The 21,733-nt window shown below is 40.9% G+C and overlaps 1 protein-coding gene across 1 annotated transcript in view; it reads left to right on the top strand.

The window, feature by feature from the left end:
- Positions 1 to 21,241, top strand: part of cnot10 (CCR4-NOT transcription complex, subunit 10) — a 38,934-nt gene extending 17,693 nt beyond the window's left edge. The window contains exons 8-19 of the mRNA XM_078397629.1: positions 1,089 to 1,206; positions 2,773 to 2,922; positions 4,612 to 4,814; positions 4,942 to 5,063; positions 6,154 to 6,330; positions 7,218 to 7,301; positions 7,564 to 7,677; positions 8,362 to 8,492; positions 10,593 to 10,628; positions 15,640 to 15,767; positions 16,603 to 16,678; positions 18,351 to 21,241. Of these exons, the coding sequence (XP_078253755.1) occupies positions 1,089 to 1,206; positions 2,773 to 2,922; positions 4,612 to 4,814; positions 4,942 to 5,063; positions 6,154 to 6,330; positions 7,218 to 7,301; positions 7,564 to 7,677; positions 8,362 to 8,492; positions 10,593 to 10,628; positions 15,640 to 15,767; positions 16,603 to 16,678; positions 18,351 to 18,499 (1,488 nt within the window). The 3' untranslated portion in view covers positions 18,500 to 21,241. The remainder of the gene's footprint in view (positions 1 to 1,088; positions 1,207 to 2,772; positions 2,923 to 4,611; positions 4,815 to 4,941; positions 5,064 to 6,153; positions 6,331 to 7,217; positions 7,302 to 7,563; positions 7,678 to 8,361; positions 8,493 to 10,592; positions 10,629 to 15,639; positions 15,768 to 16,602; positions 16,679 to 18,350) is intronic.
- Positions 21,242 to 21,733: the final 492 nt, after the last annotated feature.

Raw genomic sequence — 21,733 nt, 5'->3', positions numbered from 1 at the left:
ACCACCACCCCTTCCCACACATACACAACCAAAAAAATATATATAAAAACCATCCCAACACCGACACACAACAAAAAAAGGAAAAAAAAAGACGGACAGACTGCTAGTCAGCCGCTGCCGTTAGGAGCAAAGAGGCCCTTCTGCAGTTGTACAGGGCCCTAGTGAGACCGCACATGGAATACTGTGTGCAGTTTTGTTCTCCAAATTTGAGCAAGGATATTCTTGCTATTGAGGGTGTGCAGCATAGGTTTACTAGGTTAATTCCCGGAATGGCGGGACTGCCATATGTTGAAAGACTGGAGCGACTAGGCTTGTATACACTGGAATTTAGAAGGATGAGAGGGGATCTTATCGAAACATATAAGATTATTAAGGGGTTGGACACGTTAGAGGCAGGAAACATGTTCCCAATGTTGGGGGAGTCCAGAACCAGGGGCCACAGTTTAAGAATAAGGGGTAGGCCATTTAGAACGGAGATGAGGAAAAACTTTTTCAGTCAGAGAGTTGTGAATCTGTGGAATTCTCTGCCTCAAAAGGCAGTGGAGGCCAATTCTCTGAATGCATTCAAGAGAGAGCTAGATAGAGCTCTTAAGGATAGCAGAGTCAGGGGGCATGGGGAGAAGGCAGGAACAGGGTACTGATTGAGAATGATCAGCCATGATCACATTAAATGGTGGTGCTGGCTCAAAAGTCCGAATGGCACCTATTGTCTATTGATCAATTTAATATCCAAAGATCGATTTAATGTCCGAAGATCAATTAATTTTTGTCGTGAATGTATTCATTTACTGAGCGTCCACTGCTCCCTTTTGTGCTTAACTTTGACATTGTGCTCAACTGAATCATGGCTAAGTTTAAATGTTGCAGTAAGTGTTCAGATTATGTGTATGTAAGTGAACACGCTTATGGGAAATAGGTCTGTATGCCTGGCATTTGCAGATCAATCAATATTTTTTATTGTCGAGTTAGTTTTTGCAATAAGATTTTGATGGGTTGCCCTAACAGGGTTTTGATTTATCATTTGTTCATAAACTATAATCGTGCGTGTATGTGCATATCTATAAGCTATTTACTCTGGTTTTATGTAGTCCGCTCCATCGCTATTTCTGAAAAGCAATTTTGAATATTTAAGAGGAAATTATCGAAAAGCAGTGAAACTATTGAACAGTGCAAACATCACGGATCATCCTGGGTTTCTCAGCACAGGTAGGAGTCGAAATAATTTAGAGTTGTTTCATTTTTACATTTATTTATTAGGAATATAGTCATAATCAAGAGCATGTTGTAATGCAAGAAAAGTATATTTGTATGTATTTCAGAATTAGACAAGCCAACTTCAATTTCTCAGGGAGTGCCAAAAAAATCCTAAATGGCTTTCTAAGAAAGAGCTTTCCTTTCTTTGTTGTCCTTGTGACACAATTGTGTTTCAGTGATCACTGTTAAAATTTGTTTGTTTTATTCATTTCATTTTGTTTCTTCCACAGTTAGTGGTCCAATATCAGGAGTCCTTTCCAACACAAGCTTGCATTGATATCGCACCTTTGACATGGCAAAGTGTTAGAAGGCTTTGCAAAGAAATGCCATTACACAAATACACTGAGGCACATAAGGAACTTAGTCAAAGATGGAAGCCTTAAGATGTTTCGTAAATGAATAATTTTGTGGAGTAAATTAGTATTTATGGAGGGAATTCTATTGCTTTGGGCCTTGGGCAGTTGAAGGATTGTCTGTGGTCGAGAGATTGAAACCTGAGATGCTTGAGACGACCAAACTAAAAGAGCGGAGGGATTGCAGTTGGAGAACCTTAGAAAAGGGAGTGAACCCAGAACTACATTTGAAATTGACGGTTTATAGTCATAGAATTGTACAGCACCAGAAACAGCCATGCTGAGCATTTTGCCGCTACAATAATCCAAGTTACCCACATTAGGACTGTAACCTTCTCCGCCTTTCCTATTTAAGTGTATATCTAAATGTCTTTTAAGTTAGTAATTGTATCAGACTCCACCACCAACTCTTGATAGGATGTTACAGATATCAACCACTCTGTGTTTTGCCTAATTGGATTTCAAGAAAGTTGCTCACACCAGCTTCCTGAGGTTTGTTGGACTGAACATCACTCTGACAAATAAAGAGAGAGTTTGGTAAGCCTAGGTAATGGATGAGCTAGCACACGGGCACTCTGTTGGGATGATTCTAGGTTTGTAGAAGATATAAATGGGTTAGTCAAGATGGGTTAACAAAGTCATGTTTACAGCATCTCTTGAACTGATACAGAGTTGAGCAAAAAGGAAAAAGATGGTCTCTAAGTGGATATGAGGATATTAAGTCTAAAGCTTATGTCTGTGTGTGATACCAACTATTGTGAATTAACTGGCTCATTTTTAGGAAGATGCTTGAAGCATGTGATTAGTTCGTAAGATAAAGGCTATGATCTAAACAATTTAGCTGGAAAGAATCTTTTGTTAATCTATGGTGACCAAACTGAACACAATACTCTAAATGTAGCCTCACAAATGTAGTCTTGTACAACTGTAACATGCCCATCTCAACTTCTATCTACCTATCTACCTGTGATGCCAAAAGTTGCCTTTTCATTCTGAACATCCTTGATTATCTTGCTGGGCCAAAAAAAAAACTGTTTTTTACTACTTTTCGTGAATCACTAAATCTCCTCGTTGATGTTTCCATCAAAATCCTGTCACCTTGAAAATGTTGTCTTTTTGTACAGTAACTGTTCACTTTAATTTTTGTTTAAACATTTACCTGCAGGTGAATGCATTCGGTGCATGTTCTGGAATAATCTTGGATGCATCCATTTTGCTATGGGAAAGCACAATCTTGGAATTTTCTACTTTAAAAAGGCATTGCAGGAGAATGATGTTGCTTGTGTACCGTTGACAGGAACAAGCACGGATCAAGGTGGTTCCTTTTTGTAATTGTCTTTCAAGATTTAAATCAAAATGTTTATGGTAAATAAGTTGAAGTTAAATGCATGCAAGTAGTGGATACTAATTTCTTGCCTGTGGGATCCAGCTGCAATTAGTTGAGTTTTTTTGTACAATCTGTTGATCAATTTGCTGATATATTTTCTGTTGGTCAGCGGTATTGCAAACTTGCTTTTGTCAGAGGATTTTGGTGTCCTCCCACTCCAGACACTTGAGCACAACATTCAGAATGCCATGTTAAAAAAGTTCTCGTCTTCCGTATGGGATATGAATCAAGGCACTTCAAATCGTTAGCCGGTTTAAGATTTTACAGCTCCTTTCTTGGAACTATAGACTAGTTCTTTCAGGTGTCCAGTGTTCATTTGTGCATTATGACATTAGAAGATAGAACAATACAGCACAGGAATAGGTTATTCGGCCCACAATGTCTGTGCCGAACATGATGCCAAGACCAACTCTTATGATGATGATACTGTATTGTCACTTGTACCTAGCTAGATGCAGTGAAATTCTTTGTTTTTTGCATACAACGTACACAAAAGACATGCCACAAAAGCGCCAGTAAAATTACAAACTGTACTTAACCCTTCTGCCTCACCCACACTGGGTCCCCCCTTTGTTCTCAGTGCCTTCACCCATACTAGATCCCCCTTTGTTATTGGCAACACTGCCTGAACATAATTCATATCCCTCCATTCCCTGCATTTCCATGTATTTATCTGAAAGTCTCTTAAATCTGTGGATCTGTGGAATTCTCTGCCTCAGAAGGCAGTGGAGGCCAATTCTCTGAATGCATTCAAGAGAGAGAGCTAGATAGAGCTCTTAAGGATAGCGGAGTCAGGGGGTATGGGGAGAAGGCAGGAACGGGGTACTGATTGAGAATGATCAGCCATGATCACATTGAATGGCAGTGCTGGCTCGAAGGGCCGAATGGCGTACTCCTGCACCTATTGTCTATAAATGCCACTATCGTATCTGCCTCCACCATCACCCCTTGCAGCCTCTCGTAATTTTATGTATTCCTGAGAAAACAATACAAATCTATCCAACCTCTTCCTGTAGTTAATACCCCCTAATCCAGGATCAGGTTTGTAAGACATGAACTGCTGCGTACAAAGCCATAAGTAACCCATTCTCTTCCAAATGGGAGTAAATCATATCCTGAAGAATTCTCTCCCTTACTATAGCTGATCTATATCCCGCTCTAAACGTTGTAAGAAATTATGCACATTCTGCAGAATTTCCAGCATTACAACAGTGATCAACAGTAATTTAGCTGGAATTTTCTTTAAGAAAAATAGAACCCAAATAATTCAATTATTTTTTTAATGTACTATGAACATGCTTCCTTGTACCCATCTATGTATTTTTATTTGCTCATTTTTGTTGAACATAATTCTATGCAGAAATTTCTGTTGTAGCAGAGCAAACCTTTTTGCTAGTTCAGTATTATGGGAATTGAAAATGTTAGAATTTTCACTGCATTTGGTTTGCTTTGGGAAGTTAACTTTGAAACCAATTTTCATTTAGCTAGTCCTGCTAAAAGTGAAATAGCTTACAAGAAAGGTGAACAATTTTGCTGCGGTTTGTAGCTTTTTCAAATGCTTTTATCAAACAATTCAATATTTAAAATTTTGTTTTTTGTATATTTTTGGTGATTCAGGGAAGAAGTTTTCAGGCAGACCAATGAGTTCTCTGCTCACAAACAAACGTTATGAACTGTTACACAACTGTGGAATCCAGCTGTTGCACATAGGCAGACCGTTGGCAGCTTTTGAGTGCCTGATGGAGGCAGTTCAGGTGTACCATTCCAACCCACGTCTTTGGTTAAGGCTGGCAGAGTGTTGCATCGCTGCCAACAAAGGGGTGAGTGGATTACTTGAATTGTCAACTACTGTATTTGCTCCAAAGCTCTCTTTATTTTTCCCCATCCCCCACCCACCCTTACTCGTGTATCTTCTGTTTTTTAAAATTCGCCATTGTCTTTCTTCAGCCATCTGAACAGGAGACCAGAGGACTGCCAAGTAAAAAGGGGATAGTACAGTCGATTCTGGGTCAAGGCTATCATCAAAAGATAGTGTTGGCATCACAGTCCATGCAGAACACGGTGTACAAGTGAGTGAGCACCTCATATTAGAGCATTAGGGAGTCGGTGAACGCAGCATGTACATGGGCGATACTACTTGTGCACACCATTGTGGGGTGCAAATGATTTATCGTGATCATATATGCATAAAAGATATCAGCATATCTATGCTTAAAAAGGATTACACTTACAAAATACTTTAAGATAAGATCCAGTGTATCCAGTCTATCAGCATAGAAACTTGTAATTTCCATACTTTTGTGGGTCATGTACATGATGGGTCAATAGTTTTTTCAAGTGGGCTTAGTACAGGAAAGTGGCACTGAGGTAAAAGATCAACTATGATCTTATTGAATGCTGGATACTAGCTTGTATTTCTAAAGATCGTTTCTGAATTAGAAAAATTAGACATTAAAATACTTGGAAATATGAAGTTGCCCGTAATTAGAGACCCCGCTGTATCCCCAGATGAGCTACTGTTGGTGTACTGGCAAAGTGCTAGAAATTTATTAGTGGCCAGTTTTGTGTATCCAAAATCCAAAATGCATATTTCTGGAGGTTGGGGGAAGAGGAATGAACGACGGGGACTATTCAATTGCAGCGGTCATCACGGCTATGTAATCTTGATCTGACAATTTTCTTTGAAGGCCTGCATTGGTTTACTGGTTCACAATTACAACTATAAGAAAATTGCTGAAGCAATCTTATCTTGGGGGAGCAAATATTTTACTTTGCACTTCGAATTGTGATCTGGAATCCTACTGTTGGGAACGGATTCCACATTATCTGCAAATGGGAATTGGATAAATGCTTAAGAAATCTATTAGCATCCATATGGGAGGGAATGGGACTAAACAAATAGCTCTCTCAAAGTACTGGTATAGATACAGTTGGAACAGACTGAATGGCCTCCTTTTTCCACTTTGATTCTTCCTTCTCAGCTTAGAGTGCCTTGCTGATATTGGAGGCTGAACATTGAGAGCCTTTTTAAATCGAATACAAGCCACAATATGTGTTAGAAATGGTGAAGGATGCATTAAAGATAAATTCATGTAAATTGTTCAGTTTAGATATTGAAAATTCCTAGAATGTGTTTGGCATGCCTTCATTCTTTTCCAGTGATGGACAGTCTTCGGCCATCCCAGTGGCCAGTATGGAGTTTGCAGCCATCTGTCTAAGAAATGCTTTGCTTCTGCTCCCGGAGGATCAGCAAGAGATGAAGAAAGATAATGGTTTAAGAAATTTCAATCAGTCAAGCAGTGGTGAAATCAACAATGAAAGCAGTGAGACATGCAGGTACGTCACCTTGGAAGATGTGTTTGTGGGTCAGTGTATAACTAGAGTGGAATTAGAGTGCACGAGTTTGAATTAAAAATATTGGAGGCCAGCAATTTCTGTTAAGTGGTGCTGGCCATTGTCTCCATGGTCCACACCCCTCCCCTCAGTAACATGCTGCCTCTTGGTCCAAAGGCATTGTTAGCTTGCATGTAAGATGAATCACCATCTTCAATTCCACACTGCTCTTTTGGTCTTTTTTGGCTCCTTTCTACTGAGGATGCCCAGTGTTGGGTGAATGCTGTATTTATTTAAAGATCAGCAAGGCTCAAATCATCATTCCAAACCCTGTTCTCTTGTCACCAGGTCCACCTTCCTCCACAAAAACATTAATACCTCCTTCGTTAATTCAGACTGTTGTGGACAGGGTTAACGTTTATTACCCATGAGAAGTTGATGGTCATGAACCGCTTTAAACTTCTGGTGAAGGTGCTCCCACCATGCTGGCGAGGATTTAAACCCAGCAGTGTTATATTTGAAAGACATGTTATGTAATGTGGAAGAGCCTTCAGGTGATGATAGACGCAATATGTGTATAGATGGTGGGGATTGCAAATTTGACAGCTGTAGAAGTAGCCTCACTGACGTGTGTTTTGAAAGTAGTACACACTGCAGATACAGGTGCTGGTGGGGTAGGTAGTGAATGTTTAGAGTGGGAGAGTGGATGCCAATCAAGCAGGACTACTTTATACTAGAGAGTGTTGAGTTTCTTGAGCGTTACACTTACCTAGGAAAGTGAAGATTTTTAAATCATGTTCCTGACTTGGACCTCATTGATAGAGAAAATTCTATGTGAACATTAAATAATCAATCAAAATAACGTTGAAATATTTTATCCAATCCACCAGTGGTAAACCCCATGAAGGAGAGAAGTATTTGGTTCCAGGCCCACCATCTTCTCTGTTAAGGAAGCAGGAGTTAGATAATTTGAGGTAAGAATGCTTCCCTACCTGATCCATTTCCCTAAAGTTATCCTCTACAATGTTCTGCATAAATCTGAAGGGTATCTGCTCCGTCATACAACCCATGTTATTACTGGGGTGGGAGAATATAGAATGTATCCTTAATAGTGGGAACCCAAAGAAAATTAATAATTTAAAGCTTTGGAAGGATTTTAGCTCCAAGTTGAAGTCTAGTGATGGAATGTCATGATTGCAGGTTGATTATATCACATCATGTTCACTGTTCTCTTAGGTGTTCCATTCTGGCTGGCAGTGCATACGTTGCCCTTGCACTTGGTGACAACCTAATGGCCTTAAATCATGCAGAGAATCTTCTACAGCAGCCCAAATTGTCTGGATCACTAAAGTAAGTAACAGAAGATGTACAACCAGGTGGTTATTATTAAATAGGATTGTTTGAACCTTAAACGGCCTCTTGGGCATTTACTTGAAAAGGAACAAGAGCCCATTTTCCAAATTGTCTTAATCATTCCCCATTGCTTCGTATATTTTTCAAAAAGGAATTAGACTAAATAGAAAGTTGTTATTAAAAGTTGGAGGTGTCAAAAGAGCAAGAGATGTAGTAACTGAGGAGCCAAGGTAAAGAGACAGCGATGTTGAGGTGAAATGTGATGTTTATGCTGGGAGAGTATTCAGTAAATAGGTTAGCATTCCAGAGAGCTAAACTAATGACATGTTAGTTCCCATCCCACAACAGCAGCTGAGAAAATTTAAATTACTAATTCAATGTTCTGGAATAAAAATGTTAATTGTGATCGTAACATGACCAGACTGTAGAATGCACTAATCTATTTTAGTGTCGAAAATTTGCTTTATTTACCCACAGCTATAAGATTGTCTAAGTGTCTCTGAAATGGCCTGGCAAGTCACTAGTAGAAGGGTAAAGAGAGATTAGCAATTAATACTGGTCTCGCCAGTGATGTTCACAGCCTGTAAATGTATGGAGGGAAATGGGAAGAGTTTTGGAGTAACTGGTGAAGGAGCAATTCTCTTGATTTGTGTAGCCGTTCTCTTGTCTAATTTTGCTTAGGTTTCTGGGTCACTTGTACGCAGCAGAATCCCTCATCTCCCTGGATAGAATCTCGGATGCCATCACTCATTTAAACCCTGAAAATGTTACCGATGTGTTCTTGGGAGTTTCTTCAAATGAACAGGACCAAGGTATATAATTTTGAGTTTTTAATATCGATTTGGGGGCAAATTTAGCAGATGGATGATCTTGCGGGGTATTCCATTTTAAGACTTTATTTCACCCCTCATGAAATAGTACAGCATAGAAGAAAACTGGAATCAGCTATTTATCCCTCCTCTTTCACTATAGATCTGGATTATTTCCTCTTTCCACGTATTTTTCCAGCTCCCTATGAAAGATTCTAGCAAATTTACTTCCACTACCATATTAGACAGCAAGTTCTGCTTTACAACAAGTCACTCTTCTTAAATAAATAGATAAATCTTGTATTATTTTTATACCAATTACCTTACATCTGTCTTTCTGCCATTTGAAGCAATTTTCAAACTTATCCAATCTTCTCTTGATGTTGCCTGCTCTAAGAACATCTCCACATCTTTAGAATACTGCCATCCCAAGGGTAATTTCAGTAATCTACTCTATGTCTTTCCAAGGGTTTGACATTCTTGCTAAGGTGTGGGGCAGAGACATCAATTAATTTATTTCTTGGGAGTAGATGAATCAAGTTTTCACCATTATTCAAACACTTTCTGAAAATTCTTTCCATCTGTTATTTCTCTTTGATATCTAGGCTTTTAAAGCAAAGGTAGAATATAAAAGCTTTTTTTTTAATTGAAAAAATGTGTACGCTTATGTGTAAATTGTCCAAATGCTGCCTGAAATGTATGTTGCAAGTTCAAGAACATGATTACGGTTTGAGGTTTTTGACATGAAGCAACTTATCTTGAATCACTGGTTCGTATTTGGCAACTACACATCGGTAGTTGCATTCCTAACCAGAGCACTCATTCAGTGACAAACGTCTCTGTAGTGTTGGTAAATCCTCAAACCTTTAGCCTCCCCCCCCCACACCTCCTTACTTCCAATGTCACCCCTCACCCCCATTTCTATTACAAGACCTTCTGACATCTTCCATGCTTCTAGTGTCGTGACATTCTGACCTCAGTACTTAGAAATTGCGAATATCTTAAGATTACTCCTAAGAGTTTTCAGATGTAGCCATACCCAAATACCAAGGTTACAGCTACACTACCGTGATCCTTGTAGTCTTCTCCTATTACAGAGGTCTCTTTTCTGCCACTGGTGACCCTAAGAAATGAATGCACATCACGGGGGTAATTGGTCTGTGTAATCCAGTGTTGTGTCTATACATGGTATTTGGTTGCTGGTTGCACTTGCCTCGGGAAGTTAGTTCCATTGACATCAAATTGAGGGACTATCTGGGAACGCAGTCGCGAGTTTAGTCCGAGTGACCAAAAATGGTTTTCCAAAAACTCCCGTCAATTGCCCCCAGCCCAAATTCTCTTCCACATGCTAATTTTCTAAAAATGAATCTTCAAGATGAGAGCATTGTTAGAAAGGTTGCCAGTTATTGCCCATCCCTATGCCACTAATAAAGGTGACTCCTTTCAGCTGAAGTGTATATGGCAAAGGCGCTTCCACTGTATTGTTAGGGAGCAGATTCTACAACAATCATTAATGTAGGTGGACATAACAGTATAACAGAGCTTTATTTGTCGTTCGGTACCGAAGTACCGAACGAAACTACATAGCAGTCATAGAAAAAAAAGAACACAAGACACATAACCCCAACACAAACGTCCATCACAGTGACTCCAAACACCCCCTCACTGTGATGGAGGCAACAAAACTTCCCCTCTCTTCCCCACGCCCACGGACAGACAGCTCGTCCCCGACCGACCCGCACAGTCCCCACACCGGGCGCTGAAACGTCTCGCGGCTGAACCGGGCGATGAAAGGCCCGCGACCAAGCCTTGCGCAGCTAAGTCCCGCAGCCGAGCCGCACCAGCGGTGAAAAGTCCCGCAGCCGAGCCGCACCGGCCACGCCTCCTTTATGTTTATGATTATCCCTCTGGTTTGTCCTTCCACCTGTTGGAGGTTATGTTTTTGGGAGCTACTACGAAAGTTATATATTATACCATATTTTGCTTAATTGATTTCAACTTCAGATTGGAGAATGTCATTGGAGATTGCAGCTATCAAATTGACACACAATTTAATTGTTTGAAAGGACACATGTATTGAGACATTTTGGCATTTTATTTCAGGTTCTGACCGAGGAGAAAATGAACAGATGGAAAGCTGTAAGTATACATTCAAAATCTTCCCATTTAGAGACAAATTATGGCTATTTCTTGAATCTGAAATAAAATTAGCACTTGCTGGAAACGTTCAGCGTGTCAGGTGTTATCTGTGGAGAGAAGCAGAGTTAATTTTGCATGTTAGTGTACTAACATGATAAACCTAAGCCTAATCTTTCATCAGAACTGGGAGAGGGTCAGAGATCTTTTTTTCTCTGAGCTAATGAAACGAGTTAAAGGAAAGAATAATTGCAAAAATGACTGATATAATGATAAAACAAAAAATGGAAGATCATTTTGAATAGTCTGATTTTTTTTTAAAGCAAAGCATTTTACAGCTTAGCAACCTGGAGTTTTGTGTTTTTTAAATTTTAACTAGAAATATCTTGAGTTACTTGTATCTGTGTTACATGTAAGGTGGGTGGTTGTGTGAGGCATGGTAGACCAAAAGCTTTCCTGTGGTACCATTTGCGCATGTTATTGCACATTGGCTTTCTCACATTGTTGGACAGCAACCACATATTTTAAGTGTTTACAAGCGGGTGTAAATATTACCACATGCTGGCTGACCTGCCTTGGCTTCCAAACTGGCAATGCCTTGGTTTAAAAATGTTCATCTATTTAATCAAATACATGGTTTCAGACTTGCTATCTTTGCAACCACTTTCGCCTGCGACTTTCGGACCTCTGTACTTCTCCCCTCTTCTGTGTTCCAACTTTAGTCCCTTTGCAACTGACAGCCTTTCTTCCATCTGCCCAAACTGCAGAAGAATTTCTCAAATAAAAACAAACCTCTCTGCCTCTCTTGAAACGCTGCTTAAAAGCAACACTTTGACCGACCATCTAATTACCCTTCTTTCATGGCTATGTCTCAAATTTTATTTAATTCAAGACCTGTCTCCAGTAGGATCATCAGGCTGTTGATGGGGTTCTATTTAGTTTGATGTGACAAAATGGAGACTACCTCAGCTAAACATTTAGAAGAGTCATAAACAAAATGATGACCGCGCCCTTGTCCATGCCAGTGAGAATCAGCTGCTTAAACTAATCCCACCATTGGCATCAGGTACATAGCCCTGCAGGCCATGTCTTCAAATACACATCTGAGGACTGTTTTAATGTGATACGGATTTCTGCATCTACCATCCTTTTTAACACTACGTTCCAGATCTGTACCAATCTATTAAAATAACACAGCACAGGAACATGCCTTTCACCCACAATGTCTGTGCCATAAATGATGCCAAGACTAAAGGGCCTGCCCCACTTAGGCGATTTTAAGGCGACTGCCGGCGGACTAGGCTGTCGCCGACAGTTCGCCGGGGTGTCGCGGGCATGATCGTGAGGAGTCTTCCAAAGATCGTAGTGGATCTCGGCGTGTCGCTGAGAAATCAAACGGTTTGAAATTTCTCGGCGACAGCTGGCCTGTCGCCAGGTATCGTAGCTTATTGCGGGCGCTGTCACATGCTGTCCCCAGGTTTGATAGGTTCTCTTAAGATGCATTTCGAAGCACATAATAACAAAATAAGTAAAGTAATTTCAAAATACCATAAAATGCCTGTGTTTAACAAATTTATTTACCGTCAGGACATTTGACAGGTAGATTGGAGGCGACAGTTTGACGGTCAGCTAAGCGTGGGAATTTTCGCGATGTTTTTGGCCTCAGCCATTACATTTATAGTGGGCTCCAAACCCAGATATTCAACCCAGAAACCAGATATGCATCTCCCTTACATTTTCAAAGAATGCCCACACACTTTTCACAAAAATCCACTGAACCACTTTTAAAATTTATTATTTTTAATACAGCTATTAGTAAACTGGAAGTAAATCCAGTTTATTCCTTGTTACAGTGAAGCTTGTTTTTTAAGTAACCCATACAAGGTGTTATAGTTCAAAACTCTCAAGTACTTACCGACTTGTCAGTGATTTCAGCGAAAACCAGGACGCCGGAGAAGCATTGACAGCGTGGGAATTTTCGCGATGTTTCAGAAGACGCTGTAATCTCGACCTGACTCGGCATTGTCGTTGGGTAAAAAAAAGTTTGGCGATCTGCTACGACTTTGACAGTCGCCGGCAGTCGCCAAAAAAATCGCCTAAGTGGGACAGGCCCTTAACTGTTACCTGCCTGCACATAATATAAAACATAAAACAGTACAGCATAGAATCTATATATTATTAAAACTCTCTGTTTGATTGTTTGAATGTTTGCTCGTTTGATTGTTTGTTTGTTGATGCCTGTGATGTAACCTTATTTTTGTGCCCCCGTCACACGACAACACAACAATTTTAGGACCACCTTACTCACCTTTGTCCTGGGGACAGTTTCATCCAAGTTTTATTCAAATTGGTCTTACATTTTTAAAGTTAGAGAGATTTTAAAGTTTAAAGATTACATTAAACTGAAGCTTGGCAAGGTTCAGCGAAAGACGGCCCAATGAGACCCACCCGAGTGATGGCCAATGGGGGGGGGGGGGGGCACGATGACCGCTGGGGGCGGGACCTGCCAGAGTGACGGGAATTTAGATTTAAAAGAAGAGTCGCTTTATTTTACAGATTAGTTGGGGCCCGATGATATGACGGCCGTGCGCAGAACAAACGGGTCCGCGCCTGCGCAGTTGGGGCCCATTAATCTAATAATTACTTAAGATGGCCGCCGGATCCACGCGTGCGCAGAACACAACGGGTCCGTGCCTGCACAGTTAGGGACCGTTGATCTGATACTTGCGTAAGATGGCTGCCGGATCCGCGCATGCGCAGAAGCCAATGGCTCCGCACCTGCGCAGTTGGGGCCCGTTGATATTGTGGGGGGGGGGGGGGAGGAGGTGGGGGGAGAGGGGAGGGTGCTAGACCAATGCAGGAGAGGTTTTCAGGGGTTTTAAGGGGGGGGTGAGGGGGACGGAGTGGGTGGGGGGGAGGGGATGAGGGGGGGTGGAGTGGGTGAGGGGGGAGGACGGGGAGATAAGGGAGGGGGGATGGAGTGGGTGAGGGGGGGCAATGGGGTCGGGGAGGGTGCTAGACCAATACAGGAGAAGCTTTGGGTCCACGGCTCGCTCTAGCCGTAGCATTGGCAGCACGGGGCCGAGGTGAGTGGCACCATCTCCCCTTCCCTGTCCCCCCTCGCCCGCCCATGGCCCCGGGGAACACTCCCTGCCCGGCAACGGGCTTCGTCAGTTGGAGAGGGTTGCCCCAGGAGAGGCCTGCAGGAGAGATTTAGACCCAACGGGTCCACCTCAGTCTAGTATATTATAAAAGGCGTTGCTTGGTGAATTGAGCTCTGCATAATTCCACTGGTGATGACCTTCCAGTCACACAAATGCCCATCATTCATTGCTCTTTGCTTTCTGCCACTGAACCAGTTTTGAATCCAATAAGCCGCTCTCCCTTGAGTCCTGCGGGCTCTTACTACTTAAAAAACCTGACAGGTGGCATCTTGTTCAGAGTTTTGCTCAACTCCATGTAGACTACGTCAATTTTTCTGAGCTTGCCCTTTTGTTGTCTCTTCAAAAAATCAATTTGGTCAGAGATGATCTTCCTTTAACAAGCTGTTGCTGGTTGTCCCTGATTAATATATGCCTTTCTAAGTGAAGGTTTATACTGCTCTTTTGAATTCAATAATTTGCCCAGCATTAGGCATGTGAATTTTTAGTGTTTCCACGGTTTTCCGCGTTTTTAAAATCCTTTTTTGCATGATTTCCACATTTTTCACTTTGCCAAAATCGCGCTTACCAACGGAGAAATCGGATCGGAAAAAAAGAAAAGAAACGATGTATAGACTTGTAATGAACACTAGGGTTCCGCTGGAGCTCGCTAGGGGTTCCGCGAGAAATCCCCCGCGCCCTGGAAGTCTCCTGAAAATGTGGTACCTAGGCTGGGCAAGGCAGCCAATCGCGACCTCATTGGATTTTCCACAGCCGATTGGTGGGTTGAATTTGCAACCTGTGGTGGGAGCTCTGGAACTCCAGCCCAGCTGGAGCCAGCAAATCTATCCCCATAGCTGGCTTCCTTAGCCGGCTCGATAAACCAGCAAAGCTCTGGAACCAAGAGTGCCAGAAAATCAGTGATGGAACTGTAATGAGTAAATATTAAATTTAAGTGCAAGATTATATAACTAAATTAATTAAATTTAGGGGTTAAAATATAAAACACAGCAGCAAAGCCAATTGCCACCTTTTAGGATTGTTTATCAATTAATGTGCGAATTTACTTCAAAATGTTATTAGTATACAGTGACATATTCAACTTATTTTGTAATGTCCGTTTTTACTTTGAAATGCCCTAAAAGAGGCTTGAAACTAGTAATTTTGTGTGTAAATTTCCAATTTTTTGACCCCCGCTGTACGCCTCGCGCAAGCGCTCAGTTCTTTTCCTCTTTTTTTTTTACCTCACTCACATGCCTTGCAGCATGGAAATTAAAATAGCCGAATTCTAATAAATTAATATATCCTTTATCTTTATTATTAACATGCTCCACACTTGCTGATTGTTCCCTAATGGGCCTTGCTTTTTCCTAAGTTATCCTCTTGCATATTATTTACCTTCTTAAAAAAAAACCTTTGGAGATTCTTTGCTATTTTTATATTAAACTCTCCTTACTTCCCCATTTTCTCTTTCAATTTCATTCTGACACTTCATGTATTCTTCCAGGGTTTTTGCTGTATTAAGCTGTGCATATATATTTTTCTTTTAACTGTGAATGCCGAATATCCTCCAACAATCAAGATGTGGATCTATACATTAGTTTGTTATATGGTTCGCATGAATGTCGCCTTTCTGATTGCTTATTGCTGATATATTTGAATTTTGCTTCCACCAGAGATTGGAGGTATTCTGGCAATGAAAGTGAAACTTTGCACTGTAGCAGGCTGAGTTTTGGTTGATATGATGGCGTAGTAGCTAGATTATCGTTTTTCCACGATTTAAAAAATTATATTTATCCTTCAGTCAGATTGGTCTCAGAATCAGATTCCAAGCTAAATTGTGCTCTTCTAATTTTATTTTGTGCATTTAACAGCAGGGAAACAGATACTGCAATGCTATCCAAATTCCGTTACATCTGCTCGTGCAATGATGCTCTTTAACCTTGGCAGTGCATATTGTCTACGCAGTGAATATGATAAGGCTCGCAAGTGTCTTCACCAGGTGAGATAGCAAGAGCATGTAATTTAATCTGCTCCATCCAAATCCTTCAGTGGCATCAATGGTCCGAAAGTCAGAACCATTGCCCCATTCTCAGAGGTTATTTGCCTGTTGAATCATTGCTGTGAAAGATCACGTCCAATTGCCACCTGACTGCTGGGGTGGAGGGAAGAAGCGGTGGGATGTGGAGTCATGTTGCATTCCTTAATTTTCTAAATTTTGGCTCTTTGACAGTTTGTTGCCTTGTGATTCTTGCAACGAAAAAAAAAATCTGCTTTCTGTCTAATGCTTATCAGTGCCCTGGATCTCTTGCACAATTTTGTCCATTGAATTTTTAAATATAATGATTAGTCTATTTCATTGACATCCTGGTTGCATATCATTTGTACTTGGATGCTTGTCCTTGTTCAGTTAAGCATTCCTTCCGTGATTCTTCCTTGCTGTAAATACATGGAGGCCAATGAAAGTAGGCTTGCCTGAATAAAAAGTTTTCCTTGACTGCACCATGTAATTTGTTCACTTTCGGATAGGCTGCTTTGTTTATTAATCTGATTAATGAAGTTACAAGCAGCTAATTGCTTTTTACAGTCATTCCCATCTTTCTTTACTCACCTTCCCACTCATTCCAATCCTATTTCTATTTGTAAATGATGTTTCTTAAGACGATTTTCAAAGAATTGTGAATGTGCATTTAAGGGAATGGGTGTATTTGCAGTTCGGATTTCCTGGAAGTACTGAATGAAGTTTTGACATGTCCTTCTATAGCTTTTACTAAACTTGTCTGTCTATATTGTAACTGGATACTGGCTCATTCTGTGTTTTTCTTTATCAATTAAAGGCTGCCTCAATGGTTAATCCTAAAGAGATTCCACCCGAAGGTATCCTCCTAGCTGTTTATCTTGAACTGCAAAATGGTAAGTTTCCATTTGATAATGGTGACTAAGGTCAACATTTTTATATTTAAAATGTTGCCTTGAAATCACAGTGTGAAAATGTTTCCTTAATTGGCTTGTTTCAATAAGTAATGTTAATTTTTTTAATGTAGTATTCTAAGACTGATACTTATAAATTTCTATGGGGAATGAAGTTGCAGAGGAATAGTTTGATGCAACAGACCCTGTTTGAGGGCATGTTTTTAATTTAAAGTTCACTGACATAGTTTCCAGTTCATAATGCTTGACAGTTAGTGCATATCCTCCATCCCTGGCTCATTGACAGAAATGCTAGTTGGTGTGTCAGAGATTCCTGACTCACAAGGGCTTGCTTGCTTTTATCACGTAGCTGTCATTATGCCTCTCAGGTAGACACAAAATGCTGGAGTAACTCAGCGGGTCAGGCAGCATCTCGGGAGAAAAGGAATGGGTGACTTTTCGGGTTGAGACCCTTCTTCAGACTGATGTCGGAGAGGGGGCGGGACAAAGATAGAATGGAGTCAGAGACAGGAAGACTAGTGGGAGAACTGGGGAAGGGACAGAGAGGGAAAGCAGGGACTATCTGAAGTTAGATAGTCCCTGCTTTCCCTCTCTAGCCCCTCTACCTTCCCAGTTCTCCCACTAGTCTTCCTGTCTCCGACTACATTCTATCTTTGTCTCGCCCCCTCCCCGACATCAGTCTGAAGAAGGGTCTCGATCAGAAACGTCACCCATTCCTTCTCTCCCGAGATGCTGCCTGACTCGCTGCGCTACTCCAGCATTTTGTGTCTACCTTCGATTTTAACCAGCATCTGCAGTTTTTTTCCTACACGTTGTGCCTCTCACCAATGGATGGCTCTTCTGTTCTTTGGGTACAAGCAAGGAATTCTAGTGAGAATAATACTGCAATGAACTAACAAACTTTGAATGGAAAAACAAAAAAAGCTAAGTTACATAGATTACATAGCTAAGTTACGTTGAACCAGTGGCCAGAAACTACTCAACAATTAATTGTTTCAGGAAGTGTCTAATGAGGAAGGAGGTGTGTCCGGTGGGGATTCCAGAGTCTTTGTCTTGGGAGTTGAAAGCACTACCACCAGCAGTGTGACAGTTAAACTGGATATGTTCGAGAGATCAGAATTGTTGGAACATAGATCTGGAAGTGAGCTGGATGAGATTACAAAGATGAGGAAGACTATGAAGAGAATTGAAAAACAGAGCAAATCTTGCATTCTCATGAGGGTGTATGATTAAAATTAATCACATTAAATTGTTTTAAGATTAAAATAATAGAGAGGAAAAACTACTACAGTGGATTCTGCAACAAGGGACCATTGCCTTGATTTTAGCATCATGCCGTTCACGAGTGTTATTTGGAAACACTTATCTATAAACTGGGTGCTGGAAATCTGGAATAGATTTATATTTCATGTAAGAAAAGGATACTAGGTAAATACATTTAAGATATCAGGCAAGGCCGCATTGACAGAAGCAGGTGAAGGTTCTGAATTGCTGGCTTTTAAATTTTATACCCCCCTGCAAGGGCATCAAGATGCATTAGCCCTCATTGTTGGTTGTATTAACTTTACTGTAAATTTATGGTTTTGTATTTGTGCTGCTTCCTTTCTTGTCTCTGGTTGCCGACAATGAACATGTATTGTGTTTGGGGATACAGGCAACACACAATTAGCACTACAGATCATTAAAAGGAATCAGCTGCTGCCCTCAGTGAAAGCCCTGTCTTCCGATGCGAAAAAGAAACCGATGTTTCAGTCCATCCAGACTGTGCAGCCACCGCCATTCAGCACTGTCCAGCGGAAGTGAGACTGTTTGCTGCTTGAGACCAACATCCGCTTGCTGCCTTCAAGACTATTCCCCTGCTGGGGAAGAAGCACGGGCTGCAGGGGAGAAACCCTCGAAGCACTGCTGCTGTCAGCTATCCAGCCAGGGAGAAGGGGAAATCTATGACCATCCAGTACTAAGGATACAAGCACCAGTCAGGTTAGATTAGGGTTAATCTAACTTGAACTTGAATGCTCACTGAAGGTAACACGTGCATAGATTCAGTGTGTTTCTGGACTTTGGGGATTTATTGAGTTTATAATGTTTTATTTTATGTAATAGTTTGTAACCACAGTATTTATAGATGATCAGATTTGTTTCCTGTTATATTTGCAACAGTTAAAATAATCTAATGAACACCCTGTATGCGAAAGACCACTTTTATATCGCCTTATAGTTGCCCCTCTCTGTACTAGGTATATGTTATAAAACAGTTTTCTTATGTCATCCTTTAATGAAACAGTCATGGGGTTGCTGGTTGAATTTGATTCTGGCAACACAATTAACAAAATTTATATGATGTAACTATTCATCCCGATATGAAGAATATTGCAAATACTCTTGGTGTCAATAATATCATCTACCTGAGCTGAGGAGACAATGTGTAGGGGGGAGGGAGATACTCTGAGACACCACAGAAAAATATGCAGGAACACAACTTCCTGAACTGTTATAGATATTTTATGGGAATTTCACTAATAAGTTGAAGATCCTGTCTTAATCAAACCAATGACATTTTGTAAAGTGTTTTGTCAGATCTGCATTTCTTGCTGCTTTTCAGCAGTGATTTTGCTTATTTTCTGGAGCGATTCAAAGTGTGTAAAGGCAGATCTAGAGAAAGAAATTTAAATACTTAAAATATACCAAATTAATAAATTATATTAGGGTGGATTTTTCATCCAGGAAATTTGTAAAAGGAACCAAAATGTCTTCTTGCTTTCCCGACCTGGAGCCGGGCTTTCAAAGAGCGCTTAAGGAGTTGGAAGAAGGGAAAATGAGCTGTAGAAAATGTGGAGCCATGAGAATAGAACTGCGGTAAGGGGCTGACTAGATTACACCTGCAGGAAGCTGGCATGGATGCAAGGGGCCAAGTGTTTGGAATCATCTTGGAGAGAGGAGAGTTTGATTATTTTTGTTTCCCCAAAGAGTTCCTTGGACATTCTCCCACAGGTGATTCACAGTACTAATGCTGAATTTGACTGCGCGAGAACAAATACACAGCATTGCCGCAGGACCTGCCATGAGCAGCATCCTACCCCATGTAGCAGTGCTAATTGATACCAGGGAACGAGCAGCAGCCAAGTACTGTTGTGAGTTGGGCTCTCTGCCCACAGTCTCAGAACCACCGGCTGCATTCGACCAAGAGGACAAGGTTTCAATGTACCACAAAATATTATTGGTCAAACACGGGTACTCCTAAACATTGCAAATCAAATGATATTTTGGAAGCATAGTTGACACTGATTGTGAATAAAGAACATACAGTTAATACTGCATTTTGCTGATCAGTGTGATTACTTTGTTTTGGCTGTGAAATGCTCTTGCTTGCCTTCTGTCTGCCACTTAGGGCTTGTTTTCGTGATTACCTTCCTTTTGAGGCTTTAAGATAGTGCCTGTAGGAACAACGGGATTTGGAGAGATTCTTGAGCTCTTGAGACGGTACAGTTTGATTATGGTGATCCGATCTACACAGCACATATGTATAGTATAGAACTTTATTGTCATTCGGTACAAGTACTGAACAAAGTTACAGCAGTCACAAAACACAACAAAAAAAAGAAAAAAGTACACAGGACACACGACCCCAACACAAACATCCATCACAGCGAGTCCAAACACCCCCTCACTGTGATGGAAGGCAACAAAACTTCCACTCTCTTCCCCCCACGCCCACGGACAGGCAGCCTTGCTCAACAAAAATCTACTCGCCACACATCCATTTTATATATTTATGATTATGGACCAAGTTTATTTGCATAATTTAAAACTAAACCTCTCATTTTGGACGTGAACATCCAAGGTTAGTACCTTGTGCTCGAGGAGTATTGCCCAGATCAGCCATTCCAACTGACTACATGTGGTCTCCCAGTGCCTGAAGTTTGTCATTCTGGGCAACCTGCTATGCATTCCAGGATAGTAAAGAAGCTAGTAGCAATCACAATCCTGTTTCTCTTCTACTCCACCAGCACCCCCCTTTCTCCCCTCCCTCCCCCTATTCTGTAAATCTGCTAACATGCATGTGTATAACCTGCTCTTAAATCCTGACATTTTTTGTCCTTCGGCTAGTGACTAATTTTAGATGAGAAATTCTTGCACATTATTTTGAATTCCCTTGATTTAAGAATTGGGTTACAAAATGTCTGTTAACAGCACGAGTTCAATGAGATGAATTTCAAGCTATTTACAGCAGGAAGGGAGCACTCAGTCAGGTGCATTTTGCCACATGCAAATGAACCAAAGATGTTCTGGCAATGTGTGACAATCGAGTTTCACTGTACCTTAATTGAACACGTGACAATAAACTGAACTTTGGACCTTTGAACCAAAGATGTTCTGGCAATGTGTGTAGACCCAAGTCACAGACAAATGTGTTATTTGCAATGAGAAATTATGTGATAACTTGGCTTGCTTCCCTTAACATCAGTAGGAAGCTGAACTGTTGCCCAGCCAGCATGTATGCAAGGGAAATTGACAGACTGACCAGCCTGTGCATGATACAGACATCTCCATCCGCCACACTCAGCTTCTCTCCTCATTTATTACTTGCCTGCTGAGCAAAACAATATATTTTAATCTCTTTGAAAATAAAATTTTAAGGGAAATGGTTTAATCCTGTGCTATCTTCCTAATTGTTTGGCTTCACAAAAGCATTGGTCTTTCCAAATTGAATGTAGCTTGGCAGAAATGAGGGAAGCCTTAAGACCATGTTCTTGTATGGGTTTAATAAGTACTGGCACCTGCTCAGTAAATTGAACCATAATGTATTCTGTGTGATGAAAGGTGTTTTACCCTTGTGGTTTGTCCAGAGGCTGTGAAACCATCCTCCCTGACCTTAGCTTTCTCTCTGGGAGCCAACTAGAGGCCACATTCATTCCACCAATGCAGAAATATCCAGCTGCTGGCAGGGAAGAGAGAAGAGCCAACAATTGGAACTAAGTGTCCATCATAAAACACTTCTTTCCACTGATCTTTGTGGAAGGAGAACAAGGGAGGAGA

The sequence above is a fragment of the Rhinoraja longicauda genome, chromosome 4 (genome assembly GCF_053455715.1).
Source record: "Rhinoraja longicauda isolate Sanriku21f chromosome 4, sRhiLon1.1, whole genome shotgun sequence".
In the NCBI taxonomy this organism is placed as follows: domain Eukaryota; kingdom Metazoa; phylum Chordata; class Chondrichthyes; order Rajiformes; family Arhynchobatidae; genus Rhinoraja; species Rhinoraja longicauda.
The sequence above is the reverse complement of the archived record's forward strand: the minus strand, read 5'-3'. Positions and strand labels throughout refer to the sequence as shown.